Source organism: Brassica oleracea, chromosome C1 (genome assembly GCF_000695525.1).
Source record: "Brassica oleracea var. oleracea cultivar TO1000 chromosome C1, BOL, whole genome shotgun sequence".
Taxonomy (NCBI): Eukaryota; Viridiplantae; Streptophyta; class Magnoliopsida; order Brassicales; family Brassicaceae; genus Brassica; species Brassica oleracea.
In genome coordinates this window covers 33,535,809-33,555,313 of record NC_027748.1, presented here as the reverse complement: position 1 = coordinate 33,555,313, position 19,505 = coordinate 33,535,809, and the positions used below count along the sequence as shown (strand labels likewise).

Here is a 19,505-nt window from a genome sequence, read left to right as displayed (position 1 = left end):
CTCTGTCTGTATATATACTTCATTGTACATAGTTATTAACCTATAGGTCCTTTATGGGGATCATTCAATATACTACTCTTATGCACATATATTTATTTTTAAAGCATTCCTTAAAATATTATGCGGCATCGTGTTTTTACAACGACAAAACCCTTTGTATACACCTAAATCTTGTATATATATGCCTTTGTTTCTTTTTCCATTTCAACTTAGCTTATATATGTGTGTCGTTCGATCTCTGTATAAAAATACCCCTTACATTTTCTCTTACTTAAACCCTACATAGTTCAATTGTAATCATACATGTGTTTTTCTCCAAACCAAATCCTCAAAAGGATAAAATTTAATCGAGACTAGTAGTATAGTATGAGCAATTTAAAAGAATAAATGGAAAAAAGGAGACTCATCTCGAGGCGACACGAGCACTTTTCCGGCTATTCCTCCCACCACACACCACACTTCGCCATGGAAATTCTACAAAGCCTTTCTCTGGATTCCCGTGACTGTGACCTCTCTTTGAGGTTTTTACTTCCAAGAAATTGTCACCGGGTGTCGTGATTTTAACGTCTATGCCTCACTTTTTAATATTTTTGGGTAAAATTTTAAAATAATAAACCCCATAATTTTACGCTAATTTTACACACATTAAAGTTAGAAGCCAGGCTTCAAACAATGAACTGGCACCATGTTGACGTTTAGCATATACACATTTATCTGTAAACGCAAAATGATTTTGTGGTTGTGATTAACAAGATAAAACGATAGGATCATGTCAAGTATGGGAGATGGATAAATTCGAGCGGCTCTTTTTCCCATTTGATCATATAAGTAAACACTTGCCTTTAGACCATCTTCGTCCCATTCTATAATTTACTCCAAAAATGGAATGAAAAATTAATAGAGTAAGAACAAAAAATTAAAAAATTATTCTATAAAATGGAGTAGTCTTTTATTTTTTGTTCTTACAGTAAATTATAGAATGAAGATAGAGATGCCTTTAGAATTGTGCATACGCCTCATAATGGTGCCTACATATATATATATATATAAGCAAGACTTAGCACAATGTTTCATGCATAAAATTCAACAAGATTCAACAAGGACATAAGGTATAGTCGCAATTAATATGCTTAGACACACGACGTATTAGAATATCAATGAGTTTAATTTTATTATTATATTAATCAGTTATCTTAACTCTATTATCTTTTTATTTCTTATGACTGGTGAATGATTCTACCTATTACTTCACTACATTTATGGGCTAAAGACCCATAAAAGACTCTATTTTAGAGTTTCCAAAATTTTCTATTTAAAGTTTTAAGATGTTCTTTTTCAAAAACAAAATTTCAAATTTAACTTCAAAATTATTTGTAATTTACACTATAGTTTTATATTTATCATAATTAATATAAATTCATAAAACTTTTATAAATACTAGCACATATATAAAAATATTACAGTAATATTAATTAATAAAATCTACACGAAAATATAAAATTATAAATAGAAATAAATAATTAAATATTAAAATACAAGCAAAATATCAAATTATTCCATAAAATTGTTTCCGTAATGCTCCATCTTCGGTTACACAAATGTTTTTGGACAATACATTAGAGGTTACGGAGTAAATTTACTAGATTACTAGTGTTGTTGTAATATTTAAATTTGCGTAATAATTATGTCTTCATGTATCTTTTCAAAAAGTTTTTTTATTAAGTTTCTTTTGTAATATTCTTGTTTTAAAATATTATAAATCTTATTTTGAAAATTTTTGTTTAATTTTATGTGTAAAATTTGAATTTATAAAAATAAATTTAAAATATTTATGATATAAAAAAGTTTTAAAGATTAAAATGACAAATGAAAAAATACTTAAAAATCATAAATGTGATGTATAATTTATTATAAAGACCAAAATACAAATAAAAAGATGAAACTTCAAATTTAGAATTTTGAGTAGTGAAGTTCACTCTTTAAAACTCTAAATTTGAAGTTTTGAAGTTCCTTTTTGGAGAGCAAAAAACTCTATATTTGAAGTTATAGAATTTTTTTTGGAGATGCGCTAACCGGGATATTTTTGATATTGTCGTGAGATGTCAGATTTGAAGTCCAAAATCATTTTATTAGCCTTTTTGACAAGTCTAAAATCCTTTCCTAAAATGATCATTGTTTGTATATAAACTTAATGGTATACTAGAGTTTGATCTGCACATCCGTGCGGGTGTTATTTTCATTTTTGCATAGATTTCAAATATTAGTTGTACAATCTCATCTTTTCTGGTTTGTCCTCCTCATATTAACTTCAAAAACAAAGCTTTGATGTTTATTGATCAATGACATGTTAGAGTTTCTCCCTTTGGATATCTATGACTTTGTCTCTTTGTGAGATTACAATTTCTAAGTTAATTTCCAAATTATTCTGCCATGTTTACATATTTAAACTATTCAGTTACGAAAACTTTTTTAAATAAAATATCATAAATATCAAAACCATAGAAGAAAAATGTATCAGAATGTTGTCTCTAAATATTTGTTCGTATTTTTCATGTCTCCACTTTCTTTCATCTCCAAATTCCATATGATTCGAAAATAAAGTGATTATATTTTTTTTGAAAGTTGTTAGTAATGACACGTCTGTTTATTAATTTGGTTGAATGAAAGGATTAGAGACACACTTCTAAATATTTTGATAAACGTTTAACATTTTTAATTCGTATTCCAATCAATATTTGGAAAAAAAATATATTTCAAACCAACTCATGGTATAAAATCAGATAAAAAATCACCCAAAATTAAAGTAAGTACTATTGACCAAAAAAATCAATATCTTGAAAAACATATCCTACAACATAACTTTATCACAAATGTTTGCTTTTATGTTTTATATTTGTTTAGGAAATGAAAGATTCCAATCTCTTATATTAGCTAAATATTAGGTAATCTGGTGTAGCACATACGATTTTTGAAAGAAACAATATTTATTATGTATTTTGTAATTTTATTTATTAAAATTATTTATGGTTAAGAGTAAAAAAAAGAGTGGCATTCACTTGTAATTTTGTAGGAAAAATTATGATTATTTCAAATTTGTATTCCTATTTTAATAGTTTAGATTGTACTTTTCAACTTACGAAATGTGTTTTTTGATTTTAAAATATACCCGAGAAAAGAAGTATTACAACGGTTGTTTATAGGTGTATGAAATCATGAGTTAAATTTTAGGAAAATATTTTTTGAATTTCATTATCATAAAACTATTTTAAATGTAAAAAAAGGCCCTACATAAAACAAACCACAAATTATTAGATCGTCTAACTTGTGACTTTTTACACAACTCTTTTAAAAAAGATTTTTGCAAATCTGACTAATCTGATCTCCATTTTGGAAGAAAGACTGGAATATATAGGGGTGTTAATGGATATGAATTTGTATTGATTGATAAAATTCTCAAATTTTATTGTCATTGGTGGGTGAATTCTAACATTCTTACTAAAATCTAGTGATTGGTTTGATGATTATTTAATGACTTATAACTCCTTATAACATCTCTTGTTATTTAAAAAAATCTGATTTTTAATTTTTCTAAGTTTCTATCAAATCTAATGTTATTGAAAATTAAATTCTAGATAACTTTACTCATATAAAAAAACTTCAAAATTTTTGCATATTTTCTTTAGATACCTAAAATCCTTGAAGTAGACCATTTTTATAAACTTTTTAAATATAAAAAAAAATTTATAATTTTTTCCAAATTTAACAAATCTTTTGACTTTTATAATCAACCAACTCTATAAAAATTATACTCCCACCAACTCTATAAAAATTCTACTCCCACTAACCTTCCCGGGCCTATAGTGAAGTTAAAATCTAATCGAATATATGTTTGTTAGTGTCATTCATATTTATTATTAGTATATCTGCATTTCATCTAAAATATTAATTTGTTAACACATTTATGGGAATATAGATAGGTAAATTTAAGAGTGTATTTACTGTAAATCTTACCAATGCACGATATTTTGATTAAAATAATACTCCGTTCTTTGCTTTGTTCCTATAAGTCCATTTAATTTTTATACTTTATTATTAAGATTATATAAATCCATAAATTTAATACTATTAGCCCCAACCGTAATTGTAATTTGTTGACTATTTTTATAGGAATAAGGATACGTAACTCTAAAAGTAAATCTTAACAATACACAATCTTATATATTAAAACATAAGTCATGACTTCTTTCATATGTGATTTTTTAATTTAGACTATCACTTATAAATTTTACTAAATGTATTTTATTAAGACTAATAACACATAGAATATTTAAAATACTTTAATCATAATATTTTTGATATCTTTTCATTTTAAATATTAATATATTTATTTTAAAATTCCAACAAATCTGTTTTAAAATTTTTTTACAAGATCTTCATTTTCGAAATTATATTTAAATATTTTCACTAATTTTGAAATTTGTTTGAAATATTATTATACATTAACATATTCAGTTATCGTTTATAAAATGAAAACTAAAAACATTCTATGATATTTTATGTATTATATAATCATAATCAATCATATTAAAAGAAATTATTATATTGAAATAAATATAATAAAATTGTATTAAATTTATAAATTTATGAATTTTATTTTCGTAAGTATGAAATATATATGTTCAAAAATAAAATCTAACTAGATCTCCACCCGCGCAACCGCGCAGATTTTTGTTTTCATTTATTTTTATATAAATATTTTTGTTTTCAATTCTAAATTGGTATATATTATAATATATATGTGTCTATCAATTTTTAAAATATAATAAGTTTACAGTATATTTTTTTCATTGAATAGATTGTTTCAAACTTTCATATGTATTTGTATTTTCTTTTATATATATATTTTCAGATTATTATTTTATTATTAAAATCGTAACTATATATATAAAAATTAGTAAAATATTGTTTTATTGTTTTATTGTCATATTCAAAGATATTGTAACATTTCACAAATTTAGAAAGTTTTTAAAAAATTAAACTTTTCGCTTCATAGATTTATATTATCGAGTAAATAATTAAACATTTTGTTTTGTTTAATTTTTAAAAAAAACTATATAGTTTAAAATTTGTTTTCATTGGTTTAAGGTAGTAAAGATTAATCATTGTTAGATAATATGATTTTTGTTATTTAAAAAAAAAATCTTTATAATTTTAAAAGTTAACATCGACAAATATTTAAATATTTAACACATGGAGGTATAGTATTACAACATTAAATTATATTTATTTAATTTATACTATCTATAAATCCAATGGATCATTTATTGTTTAAATTCAATTATTGATAGCCCAATAAAATTTTCTGATAGGCCCAAAATTTAAATGATAAAATTAGAGATTAAATGTAACATGACTTTTTATGAATAGGTCCCTTAAGTACATTTTTAAAAAAAATCACACATGAATTAAGGTTGTGACTTCTATTTTAATATAAGATACGTTGGTAAGATGGGTTAACATTAGCAAACTATTTAATACATGTATAAAAATTAACATGTATTTCTTTAAAGCTAATAATATAAAATCTTTGTAACTACTTTAATTATATATTTTCATTTTAAATTTAATATATGTTTATATATTATATTTTAAAACTTCTTATAAATCTGTGTAAAAATATGTTAACCATAACTTAATGTATTTTAAGTTATCTTGTATAAAATGAAAAATAAATAAATTATATTTTATTTTATCTACTTTATAGTCATGATCATGTTAAATACAATTATTATACTTAAATAAATATGATAAAAGTATATTCAACTGATAAATTTATAAATTTTATTTTCATAAATATAAACTATTTATTTTTAAAATATAATATGATGATACATATCTAAAAATTAACATATGTTAGCAAACTATATAATACATGTCTAAAAATTAATTAACATATGTTATACTTTTGTATATACAGTAATATATTATCTAAAATGAATAAGCATAAAAAATATTAGTAAAAAGAAATCTAGTTTTGAAAAGCGGATCAGAATTTAGCATAAATTAAATACAAAATAATTTTCAAATATGTTTTCTCATGAATATATTAATTTTTTTAATAACTAAATGCAAACAATAAGATAAATATATAATAAGAACTGACAAATATATACGGTTTTAAACAATTGATTAATTATAACATATAAATTATAAAATTATTGTATTTGAAATAGTTATATAAACATTTAAGTATATAATTAACGTTAAAAATATTTACCACCTATGTTCTAAAATAATAATTTATGTATAAAAATATGAAAACAAACATCTGCGCGGTTACGCGGATCAAAATCTAGTTATTTTAGTTAACAACCTTCTGTTTTGTGCGTCCAATAAATATATATTATAAGAGTATATAGTTCCTTGCATTTTTATAATATATAAAAATCAAACATAATCCATGATGCTCGGTACCTTTTAAAGTAACTTGTATTGTTTTTTTTTTTCTAAATAAATGATATTATAAGTTTATCTAAAAAACTGAAACATGGTTAACAATTTTTTTTTTAACAAATTTGTCCAGTCTATCGGAATCGATTGGAATTGCGGTGTAATAGCAACATCAAAGATATGACATTTTTAAATATGAATCAATTTTGAAGTAGCATACACACATACTAAATCGATTAGTGTTTTAGTGAAATCAAAAATCAAGACAGCATATAAACCGAATTTATATGTGGCATAAATTAGACGAATGATTCCAGTTTAATTTTTGATGATCAAACGCAAACCAAAATAACATGTAAGATCATTTATAAATCTGAATCGATTAGAATTACGCAAGTATCACATACTATACCGGTTAGTGTTTTGGTTAAACCAAAATCACAAAGCTAACAAACCAAATTAATATATGTCATAGATTAGATTGGCAATCTCAGTTTGTCGTATAAAACATCAACTAAATCAAATATTTAAAAGCATTTTTAAAAATATTTCTCATATAATTAATGTATGTAATCGTGAATACCTTTTTTAGAAAATACAAAATAATCCTTAATATAATATTCAGAGATAAACAAAATTTTAATGAAAAAAACACCCGTGCGGAAAAACAACTTTTGGTAATAGAAGAACAATTTTTCTTTCTCAAAAAAAAAATAGAAGAACAATTTTTGACATATATTAAAGCTATATAAAAAGAACTTTCGGTAATAGATGCATGGTCAATAGAGTCTTTCTCAAAATATGGTCAATATTTTGTTATCTTTTTATATAACGTAATTTCTTTTTTTTTGTGCAATGCAACTATACAAGCCGACTAATTGACTACTGCAGTGACAGAAGTCGACTTAAAACCGCGGTAATACGGATAACATAGCCAAAAACAATACTGAGATATTTATCTCTGTTACTCCAATTATATAGTATTAATATAGGTTCTATAATATGTATGTATCATGTATTATCAAATACTACAATCGGGAACCTATAAAAAATTGAACTTCGTAACCGAAGTACTCATCCCTAATTAGTAGTATACATGCTTACTCTAATTAGGATATAGATTACCAACACGCGGCAGTTAAATACGGTAAGAAGTCGGCCACAAAAGTATTTAGACCGAGAATTGCCGGTGACTTTAATTAGTCTGCTAACTGCACATTCTCGTCACAGTTCCCTAGACAGTCTCTTTTTAGAACATGTTTATTGCAATTTTCTTGAGTTAGATCTTTTAACGTAATATAAGATACGATTTTTTAGTTTTTAATTAAAAAAACTAATAAACATCTCTTATTTCTCTTATTTAATAGACGTCTCTTAGCTTTTTTAGTTAAAAACTAAGAGATCATATCTTAAATTATCCTAAAAAATCAAATTTAAAAGACCTACAGTAAACATACTCTTACATTCTTTTCTTCCCCCAGTTCTTCCTATTTTCTTTAAATTCTCTCTTTTTAGAAACTCTTTTTATTTATATTAATATTTTTTTAGAAATATCAGCAAAACATTTTTCCTACCGTTAATACCTTTCCGTTTTCTATTCTTTTAATTCTTTCAGAGACAACCACCAAAAAAGCTTTGAACCACTAGTAAATATTTCCTCAGTTTCAAAATACACGAAGTTTTAAGGTTGTGCAAAACTATTTTTTTATCTTAATAATATCATTAAAATTAAAATAAAAATTATTCAACCAATCACAAAACAGTTTATAAAATATCATTCGTTACATAATTTTTGATAAACATAAAAAATGCATTGATATATAAAAACATTATCTATTTTAAAACATCAAAAATCCTTAAAACATCATCTAAGTTGATTACTAACACTGAAATTTCTGTAGGGTTTGCAGTTTATTTGATTATGCGGAATTGAGTACTTTATTTTAAATCATTTTCTTTTGTATCTGTTTGTTCGTATTTCATCGATTTCTGTCTTTCATGTGTACTTTTGTCTGTTGTCTTTATCTTTTTGAATTTGAATAAGTAGATTGATAACATTAAGTACCTGTTTTTTTCAAAAAAACAAATTAAGTACCTGAAAATGCTAACTTTTCAGCAATAATATTCTAGTCATACATTGAAAACAATCGATTCAATTTTATACTGGTATTTATGAAAAAATATAGACATTTTGATGCTTCATGTTTGGTAATGGAATAAACTATTCTGGTTTTCCAGCTCTTATTTTATTTTTTCAGATGTTATAAAAGCTGTAAAAGTTTTTGAGTTTTTTTTGTTATCAATTAATCTATGAGGTATTTAATAAAAATCGCAAAATGGTCTAACATTTTTTGTTCTCTTGATCCTGGACAGAGGAAAAAAGGAAACCAGTTTGGCGAGAAAGTGTCATATAGAAAAATAACAGATGTTTCTGAATTTGGTTTCTTAAAAAAAATTAAAAGAATTTTATTTTTATCTTTTACTTAGAAAACTCTTGTAGAATGTACGGTTCTATGCAAGATCACTGCATTTTCGTCATCTGATTATTCTTCTGATTTTAGTTTAGACTCTTAAGTGTGGCAGACTGAAACTCTGAGTGATTCAGATTCAGTCTGGACGAAAGCCATAAAAGGAAGCTTTCTTTTTAATTTTCATTTTCATTTTCTCAGTCGTAGTCTCCTCGTGAAAATATATTTACAGATAGATTTTTAATTCTATTTAAATAAACGATAAAAGTAAGAGAAGGATATGGCAATCTAAAAAGTGGAATAAGAACTTTCCATGTAGCAGACCTATTACACCTGCTGGATTTTGGTATATATGTATATTTATTATTTAAACGTGTAGTTAAATTGATAAATTGAAATGCTGTTTAATTAAGTAGCTTGTGATATGTGCTATTAATAAAGTTTTTCATTCCAACATGTATATTCTTACTTTTAATAAAGCAGATAGTACATTTGAGAAAAGCTATATATATTCTATACAATATTTTGGGCATAGCACAGTGAATACTAAACTGTATTTGTGGCATAACAAAATTTCACTTGCGAAATCAAGTTTGGTTGTTGTCATACAAAAAAAAATCAAGTTTGGTGCACATGCACATATTCACATATACAATTAGAATACCTAGATACTGATAGATAATATAATATGACATTAATGTTAATGGATGACACAAAGGCATGCGATTAAACAAAGGGCTGGCTCCTAGCACAATACAATCTCCTAGTGTGGAAAGGACATAAGCAATAATAACTTTTAAACTTAAATATAATGTTTATGTTTAATTTGAATTTAGTTAATTAACAAGGACTCTTCCTTTTGACGGGTGCGAAGACCGATTAAGCGGTCAACAGATTTTAACTCGGGGAAGCAAAAACAAATTCCCCCGCCCCCACCAATTTTACGATATTTTAATTTACTTCATACTACTTACTATTAACAATTAGACGAAGATATTTTATCTTGTACATTTCTTCTGCAAGTTTCTTTATTTGAACGAAATTTCACGTTAACTCTCTCTCTTTCCATATGTGATTTAAATATTAATAAGTTTGCTTTTATATTATTTCATGAACGTACACATGCATAAGAGAGAATTCGGGGATCTACAATATTTATCGCCTCTTTACAGTAACCCATTTGCTGTATTGTATAAATTATCTTTGATTTATACGTGAATGTATGCATGTATGTTTAGTTATATACGTAGATGTACATTTAAACAGATTGGTCAAATGGTAATAAAGACTAAGAGGTAATTTGCAGAGTGTGGGAATGCTGGGCTTTGAGGAGTCATGAATCGCATTAAACGAGGACGTGAGTTCCCATAATCCTAGTGGGGATTTAGAGAGAGAGAGAGAGAGATGGAGAATTGGAAATATAGACTTAAATCTGCTTTTAGAAAACTTTATAGCATTAATTATTTTATTGTACAATGAAATTTAGTTTGCCTCTTAGGGTTGGAATTTTCCGGTTAGAATCTTGGGTTTTGTCTTACTATACATGAAACTGAGATATCTCTCATCTCTCATTATACTTTTGATGTATTTTAAGAGAGAGAGATAGAGATGTTATAGTAAGCCACGCAGATGCATACAATTTTTGTTTAAAACCAAATTTGCATAACACAAAATGTATATGTTGATATTTAATATATATACATGTATGAGATTATATGCATGCATATATAGAGTATACTATTTATACAAAACCGTTACGTGCCAGACCTCGTTACGATGTTTTCATTGCAAATATCCATTACTACATACTCTCACTATATTCGTTTCGATAAAATTATCCTTGAAAGTTTAACAGTTTCAACTTTCAAGGCTCAAAAGAACAAATTTAACTGTTTCAAAATATATGTGGTTTTCTAATTGTAATGTATTTTTTTTTTGTCACAGACACTTATTCTTACAATTGCCAAAATTTATGACCTAAACACGCACTAGTATGTTTAGTTTTACTAGTATATTTAGTAAGGTTGCGAATTCTAGTAAAAAGTGTCGAAGGGAAGAAATATTTTTAGATAACGCTGTTTTAACATAATGAGTGTAAGTTTCGTCACCGCATCATAATTCAGATACAAATTAAATACGAGTGTGTGTATTGTAAAATGCTGTCCTAATACTTAACAGGTCGTAATGGTCATATAAGAACTATAAAACAAATAATCACATGAAAGGGATACCGTATTATTATTTTTTTCTCAAAGCCATACATATTATATATCAACTCTTACAATAATATTCTAATGAAATAAAATCCATTTAATTAAACGGGTCTCTCAAACCTTCTATGCCTTCCTCTGTATTCATCTCTCACAAATATCTTCTTTTTTTTTGTTAAAACCCTAAAAGTATCAGTTTCCAGATTTTAAAGAGAGAGAGAGAGAGAATTCACCAATATATAAAGCAGAAGAAGATCTTGACCTACATATACATATTCTCCAATCTTTGGAAAGTAGTCTTGATCATTTATTTCTCTTTCCCCAATCCTTGATTGTTGAGTCTTCCTTTCTTCTTTGATTGGCGTAGAGCTTGGTATATTGATTATACCAAAGTGGGTAGCTGCAATAAAGTGATTGATTAACCCAAACACAAAACAAACAGATTTGACTCAAAAACGGAAAATGAATTCAAACAACTGGCTTGGCTTTCCCCTTCCACCAAACCAGTCTTCTTTGCCTCCTCACGAATACAACCTTGGCCTGGTCAGCGACCATATGGACAACCCTTTCCATACACAAGGTAACATCTCTATATATATATATATATACTTATTCTCTATTTGTATATTGATGTGCTAAACAAATAATATGTTCGTAGAGTGGAATATGATCAATCCACACGGCGGAGGAGAAGGAGGAGAGGTTCCCAAGGTGGCTGATTTTCTCGGTGTGAGCAAACCAGACGAAAACCAAACCGACCACCTCGTAGCTTACAACGACTCAGACTACTACTTCCATACCAACAGCTTGATGCCTAGCGTCCAATCAAACGACGTCGTCGTAGCTTGTGACTCTAACACTCCTAACAATAGCTATGAGCTTCAAGAGAGTGCTCACAATCTACAGTCATTGACTTTGTCCATGGGGACCACCGGTGGTAATAGCGCCGCAGCCAAAGCTTCGCCGTCGGAGGCCACCGGCGATAACACTAGCGGTGGTGCACTAGCCGTTGTTGAGACGGCCACGCCTAGACGTGCTTTGGACACTTTCGGACAACGAACCTCGATCTATCGTGGTGTCACAAGGTTATATATGTGACGCATGTCTCAATTAATTGATTCTTTAAATATTCTTTTTGTGATTTTAAATCGGATTTTGACGATGAAACGTATACGTATGGTTTTATTTCAATTATATTCAGGCATCGATGGACCGGTCGATATGAAGCTCACCTGTGGGATAATAGTTGTAGAAGAGAAGGCCAGTCTAGGAAAGGAAGACAAGGTAAGTAATTTACTTTCACTTATTTAGGTTCTGTATTTTAGTTTTGATTTGGCTCATATATACTAACTATGTGTATATATTTTCTTCATTCTTTGTTCTTTCTACGTAAAATGTTGGGGATTCAACACACAATCTAGTTTACTTGGGTGAGTTCATCGAACTGGATTCTTCTATGTCATTCTCGTGGATTGATCATTATATATACTTTAGGTTAAGGAACTAAATTAAATCTACTTCTTGATATAGGTGGGTATGACAAAGAAGATAAAGCAGCGAGATCATATGATCTAGCCGCACTTAAGTACTGGGGTCCCTCGACTACTACTAATTTCCCGGTAGCTAGTTCATATGTTTTCTTGCGATAATTTCGAAATTATTAGTTATGTATGTTTTTAATCTTTGATTCCTTATATCAGATAACTAACTACGAGAAAGAAGTAGAGGAAATGAAGCACATGACGAGACAAGAGTTCGTGGCGGCTATTAGAAGGTGTCTTGTTCTATCTTCATTGAGACCTTGGTTATAATATACAAATCTAAAATTTCTCTATTCGAATGACACATTCACATATTTTTTTTCTCTATTCACAGGAAAAGTAGTGGATTCTCACGAGGCGCTTCGATGTATCGAGGAGTTACAAGGTTTAATTTTATAGATAGTCACACATATATTTATCCTTTTCTACGTGAATTCACCACACAAATATGTACTAAACATGTTTATTTTTCCATATATATATATAGGCATCACCAACATGGAAGATGGCAAGCAAGGATCGGCCGAGTCGCCGGAAACAAAGACCTCTACTTGGGAACTTTTAGTAAGTACTTTGTTATTTTATCTTGACTTTGTTTGGTAAAAAAAAAAAAAAAACCAACCATACAAGAATCGTTTCCAACCATCTAGACCCTACAAAATCAAAGTGAATTTCAAGTAACCTCCATATATATATTATATTATTTTACTTTAGTTAAAAACCTTTAGAATCACCATGTTTTTTTTTATTAAAGAATCAGCATGTTTAATAGAAGTTTCTTCAAACCATAATTTTACGTATCTGACGATATGGTTTGTTTTGTTCAGGCACTGAGGAAGAAGCAGCAGAAGCTTATGATATAGCCGCGATAAAGTTCAGAGGACTCAACGCAGTGACCAACTTCGAGATCAACCGGTACGACGTGAAAGCTATCCTAGAGAGCAGCACTCTTCCCATAGGAGGAGGCGCGGCTAAGCGGCTCAAAGAAGCTCAGGCTCTTGAGTCTTCAAGGAAACGCGAGGCGGAGATGATAGCCCTTGGTTCAAGTTTCCAATATGGTGGTGGCTCGAGCTCAGGAGGCTCTGGCTCCAGCTCATCAAGGCTTCAGCTTCAACCTTACCCTCTAAGCATTCAACAACCATTGGAGCCTTTTCTATCTCTACAGAACAATGACATCTCTCACTATAATACCAATGCTCATGATGCTTCCTCCTTTAATCACCATAGCTATATCCAGACGCAGCTTCATCTTCACCAACAAACCAACAATTACTTGCAGCAACAATCGAGTCAGAACTCGCAGCAGCTCTATAACGCTTATCTTCAAAGCAATCCGGCTTTGCTTCATGGTCTTGTCTCTACCTCAATCGTTGACAATAACAATGGAGTATCTAACGGTAGCTACAACGCTGCAGCGTTTCTTGTGAACCACGGCATTGGTATTGGGTCGAGCTCCACCGTTGGATCTACCGAGGAGTTTCAAACTGTTAAAACAGACTACGATATGCCTCCGAGTGATGGCACAGGAGAGTACGGTGGTTGGACTGGTGAGCCTGTTCAGGGGTCGAATCCTGGTGGTGTTTTCACTATGTGGAATGAGTGAAAATGGATCTGTTTCTTGCGGCACAAGGAAATAGGTCTGTATTAGTAACTATTTTATCGTTATTCTGTTTTTATTTCCTAGTCTTGGAAGTTATATTAGAAGGGACTTTTGGTAGAAGAATTTAGGTAACGCAACTGGTTCATTTAAAATTTACGGCGGTGTTGATTCTCAGACACTGGTTAAATGGTTCTTGAGGGTTAGGGTTTTATGGGTACTCAGTTAAGTTTAAGAGTACCCAATTTTTGTTTAAGGCTAACCCTTTTGACTAATTTCCAAACTTGTAGTTCATTTATTTATAATCTATATTTCCTCTAGTTCTTATTATATTATCCAACCAAAACGAGTCGACAAAAAAGTCAATAATTAGTTTTGTTTTGTTTTGCTCTTTTGTAGAGCGAGTGAAGTTTGATCCATGCATTAACGATTTGTTTAATTTTTTTGTTGTTGTATGTATTGGCTCTTTTCAGTTTGTAGAATTCTTAAACTTTCTCCACTAACTCAACATAATTTACGCATGTCTTTGTTGATCGACTAAGTCACTAATGACTTGTTTGTTAATTTTACAAATCGTAAATTTTCATCATAAACATAGTTGGCAATATAGAAGACGGAAGAGGTTTTTACATAGTAAATTACATCCAATTCATTTTCAGTATTGAGATATACCAACAATAAGTTTTACATCGACTGTAATGAAGCAACCTTAATAAAATAAGAAATTCAAATGTGTATATCATATAGGGAAAATAAATGAGTATCTCAATATGTGACTGACTGTCTATATATACTATTTATTGTTAGGTTGTTCCATCTTCTAACCAAAACACTCAGAGAAGATCGTGAGAGACTGTACATATTTTCTCTTCTCTGGTTGGTAAAATAATTATTTAATAAAGTCATAAAACTCACATTTGGGTCAAAAAAATAACACTAGTAAATTTTTTTGTTTGTTATAAATTCTTAACGACACAAAGGATGATAACAGAACAAAATGTAGACTCAGAGAATGTTTATTTCTTGTCTAAAACTGTAAAAGTGTGAAAGAGACATATCAACAACAATAATTAAAAAAAAAGAAAAGTAGGGGTGGACACGGATGGAATATCTGGATTTTTTGTTTGAATAATCAAATATCTGATCCGATTCGATTTGTAGCTATGTGGATATTCAATGTTCTGGATATTCAGAAAATTTTATAGTTTTAATTAGATATCAGATTCGATCCATACAGATAAAATAAAATTTTTAAAATAAATAAAAAATCTGAAACAATAATATTTTATTACAAAAATAAAAATTCATATATTTTTAAAACTCTAGTAACTAATATAATTATTTTATAAACAATATTATAAGTAACCAATATGTATATAAAGGATCGGACCGAATATCCGTTCTTAAAAATATTAGTATTTGTGATTTACTTTGTTTCCTACAAATATTGAATAGTAGCATTTGTTTTGATTCGTAATGTTACTGATATCTAGATTTTTTGGTTTGAATCGAAATGAATAACGAATCGAATCATAATTACAAATATTTTGTCCAACCCTATAAAAGGACTATATGTGATGATAATAACAGCAAACATGTCACCAACAACGGTCTGAAATTATCCTCATGTGTTATTCGGATTTCAAGATCACCTACGTGCCAAGAATACATAATGAAATTGCTGATTCTTTAGCTAGGAATGCTCGATCTTTTCATAGATCTCTTTGTTTTATTGGTTGTTTTATTATTGGTTGTTTTATTCCAGTCTGGTTACCCAGACCACCTCATGTTTGAGTAAAAGAATAGTCGTTTGTCGAAAAAAAAAAAGAAAACAGTCTGAAATCTAAGCAAATCTTTTTTTTTTCCATTTAAATAAATTTCTCTCACTTTCTCTGACCTTTCTTTGCTTCATCTTCAAATCTTCCATCTCCATCTTGTTCAAAAAAGGAAAATAATAATATAAAATAACATTTTTAAAATAATATAAAATAATATGTTATTACAAAACTAAAAATTCATATACTTTTTAAAACTCTAGTAACTAATATAATAAATTTTATAAATAACAAAATTATAAATTACCGATATGTATATAACAGATCATACTGGATATTTGTTCTTAAAATAATTAATATTTTTGATTTGCTTTGTTTCCTACGGATATTGAATATTAGCATTTGTTTTGATTAGTAATATTACTAATATCCAGATTTTTCGGTTTGAATTGAAACGGATATCTAATCGAATCATAGGCTTTGAATGGGATACAATACATATGTAGATTAAATGCAATACATTTGTAATACAGATTGAACTACATTTTATTTCCCATTTAAAGTTTTAAATACAGAACAAAATTAAATTATAAAATAATAAATGAACTGGATGTAAATTAATACTAGTGTTAATTTTTTGATCGGCAGAGAAAAGAAAATAGATGATGAAACCATACCGAGGACCAATCACATGCATGCAGATTTTATTTTTATCTCTCTCTCTTTTTTTATTAATTGTTTAAAGAGAAAAAGATAAAAATAGCAATAAATCAAGTTTTTGTTCCCAAACTAGTATTCAAGGTCAAAAGTCACAAAAATAGCACTTAATGTTTTATCAAAAGTCACAAACTTAGGGTTTAGAGTTAAAGGGTGGGGTTTAGGATTTAGGGTTTAGGGTTTAGGGTTTAGAGTTTAGGGTTTAGGGTTTAGAGTTGAGAAATGAGGTTTTGGGGATAAGATTTCAAATTTTGAAAAATAAAAAAATTAAAATTTTCAAAGGATAAACTTAGAAAGGTGCTATTTTGGTCATTTTAGTTTTTGAGTGCTATTTTTGTGATATAAACTTAGAAATGTGCTATTTTGGAGATTTACCCTTGTTTAAATTATTTTATTTTTAAATTATTCATTCACTTTAAAATAAAAAAAATATTTATTTAAAATATAGTTTAATATTTTATTTTTTATACAATAACTTATTTACGAAATTTATTAATTAAATAGTATAAAAAATATTTGTGTGTTTTACATAAATATTATTTGTATCATCTAAATACATAACTATATTTATTTTATTTATATTGTTGATATTAATTATCATTAAGTTTGATTTTGTGTATAGTATTATTCAATAAAAGAAAAGTATATGTTACCAACAAATATATAATAACATATGTATGTATTTTTACATCTTTGTAACTTCCCAAGATATGATATGCATGTTAAAAAAGAGGGGTGACAACGATAATTGAATTACATAATTTTATTAAAAATTTAATTAGAACTTCTAATAAAATTTTATGATAGAAAAACACATACAAAGATTGACAACGTTATTTCTATGATTTAACCAAATGATACGTAAAAAATAAAAATAAAACAAAAAGATTTTACAGCAAACATTAGAGAAATTATTGCAAATACATCGTGGGCAAACAAAAATACTCCATATTAATTTTTTTAATCTTATTGTACATTATAATTATATTTATTTTTTATGTAATGTTTAGATTTTCATTGTATTTATTAAAATAATAATAATTATTGTTTGTATATTATTTTTATTTAAATATTTAAGCATTCGATCAAATAAGCTAATTCAATAAATTAATTTAACTAGTTTGATTTGCAAGATCTGTATTTATTCTGTTTGATCTGCGTTTTTTATGATTTGCATACCATTCGAAACCATAATTAGAATATTTTGAATAACCCTATAAAAGGACTATATGTGATAATTACAGCAAACATGTCACCAACAACAGTCTGAAATCTCAAGCAAATCTCTTTTTTCTTTTTCCATTTTTTCTTTTCGATTTAAATAAGTTTTTCTCACTTTCTGTGACCTTTCTTTGCTTCATCTTCAAATCTTCCCACCCCATCTTGTTCAAAAAGGGAAAAAAAATTTTCTTCTTCACGATACTTCAAAATCAAAATTTGGTTAAAGAGTTCCAGTTTTTCCTCTCTCTTCTTGCCTGATTGTATAGTTCTTAATTATCATAGCAGTTAATACTCATGGGTTTTATATGAATCCTCCGAAGCTTACGGCTCCATTGAACAGTAAAATCTTGTGAAAGTTTGATCCTTTTAAACAGAGGAAAGATACCCGATGTTAAACAAGATGAGTGAAATAATTTTGAAGATGGATGTGTGAGAATATAAGCTCCACGTCGGGAGTTTAACTGCTACATGAGTCGCTACAGGAAATGTGGGTATTAATAGCATTGTAGTATAGTGTTTTTGGCATTTCTGCTATTGTATACCAACACTTACTTTTTTTATAGCGTTTGTCAATTTAAAACGCTATATTTGTTATCAGCGGAAAAATAAAAATTTTTGGCTGCCTAAACTCTTTTTTTCTTCATTTTTCTCACAAAATCCCAATAGTTCTCTGGAATTAAGTTTCAATAAGGTTAGCTTCATTGTCTGCTTTCAGTAATTTTTTTGTAATGTGAACCAGTGTTGCTAACGTGATTTGGGTTCTTCTCAAATTGAGATTGAAGAGTATTAGTGGATGAGGAGGAGGAGACGAAGTAGCAGTGACGGTAACGTCGTCGCTCGTCACCACCACTACCATCGCAATCTCTCCAATCCACCATCGCTCGTCACCACCTCCACCACCATCGCTTTTCAGATCCGTCTTCACCGGTCTCCGTTTTCACCGGAGTCGCGACCACCACTATCTGAAGCCCTATTCCGATCCAACAACATCGGAAAATGAAGCTCGCTCACACTGACACTAACTCCTTTCCATCCTTTGTCACTTACAGATTCATCTCCCCTCAAATTCGTCGTCATCCGTAGCAGGTGTTACATCAGTCTCTATCTCTAACAACATATTCTCGATTTGAAAGTTGAAATCTTTATCATCTCAATTTGCAGAGCTTTTACTCAGAAGAAGCTCAAAGATCTGTACAGGAATTAAACACATATATCTCTAGATTGCTGAAGTTTTTCTTTGTAATATATCTAATTTACCATCCTTGTGTGAAACCTTTTCTTATGAATTTTGTCTCTGTGTTTGCAAAAAAAAAAAAGGTGTTTTTTATTTGTCTATGAAGACTATAGAGAGAGCCCACATGCCTAAGAACTTGTGGGAGAGGGTGAAGCTGCCTAGGAACTACGAGAAAGCCCTTGAAACCATTGACAATAACTTGGTAAGTGAGTTCACCATGTACATATATTGATGCAACAAGAGTGGAGGTCTTATTATGTTTCTTTTGGTTGTGGGTGTGTGGTAGTTGTAT

The 19,505-nt window shown here is 28.4% G+C and overlaps 1 protein-coding gene across 1 annotated transcript; it reads left to right on the top strand.

Annotated features, from left to right (window-relative positions):
• The first annotated feature begins 11,432 nt into the window (after nt 1-11,432).
• Nucleotides 11,433-14,425, top strand: LOC106297736 (AP2-like ethylene-responsive transcription factor PLT1). Its single transcript, XM_013733919.1, has 9 exons — nt 11,433-11,708; nt 11,787-12,213; nt 12,330-12,412; nt 12,550-12,558; nt 12,659-12,747; nt 12,829-12,902; nt 13,004-13,054; nt 13,157-13,233; nt 13,497-14,425. Exons 1-9 carry the CDS (start codon nt 11,591-11,593, stop codon nt 14,270-14,272), a joined length of 1,704 nt encoding a protein of 567 aa, XP_013589373.1. The 5' UTR covers nt 11,433-11,590; the 3' UTR covers nt 14,273-14,425.
• The last annotated feature ends 5,080 nt before the right edge of the window (nt 14,426-19,505 follow it).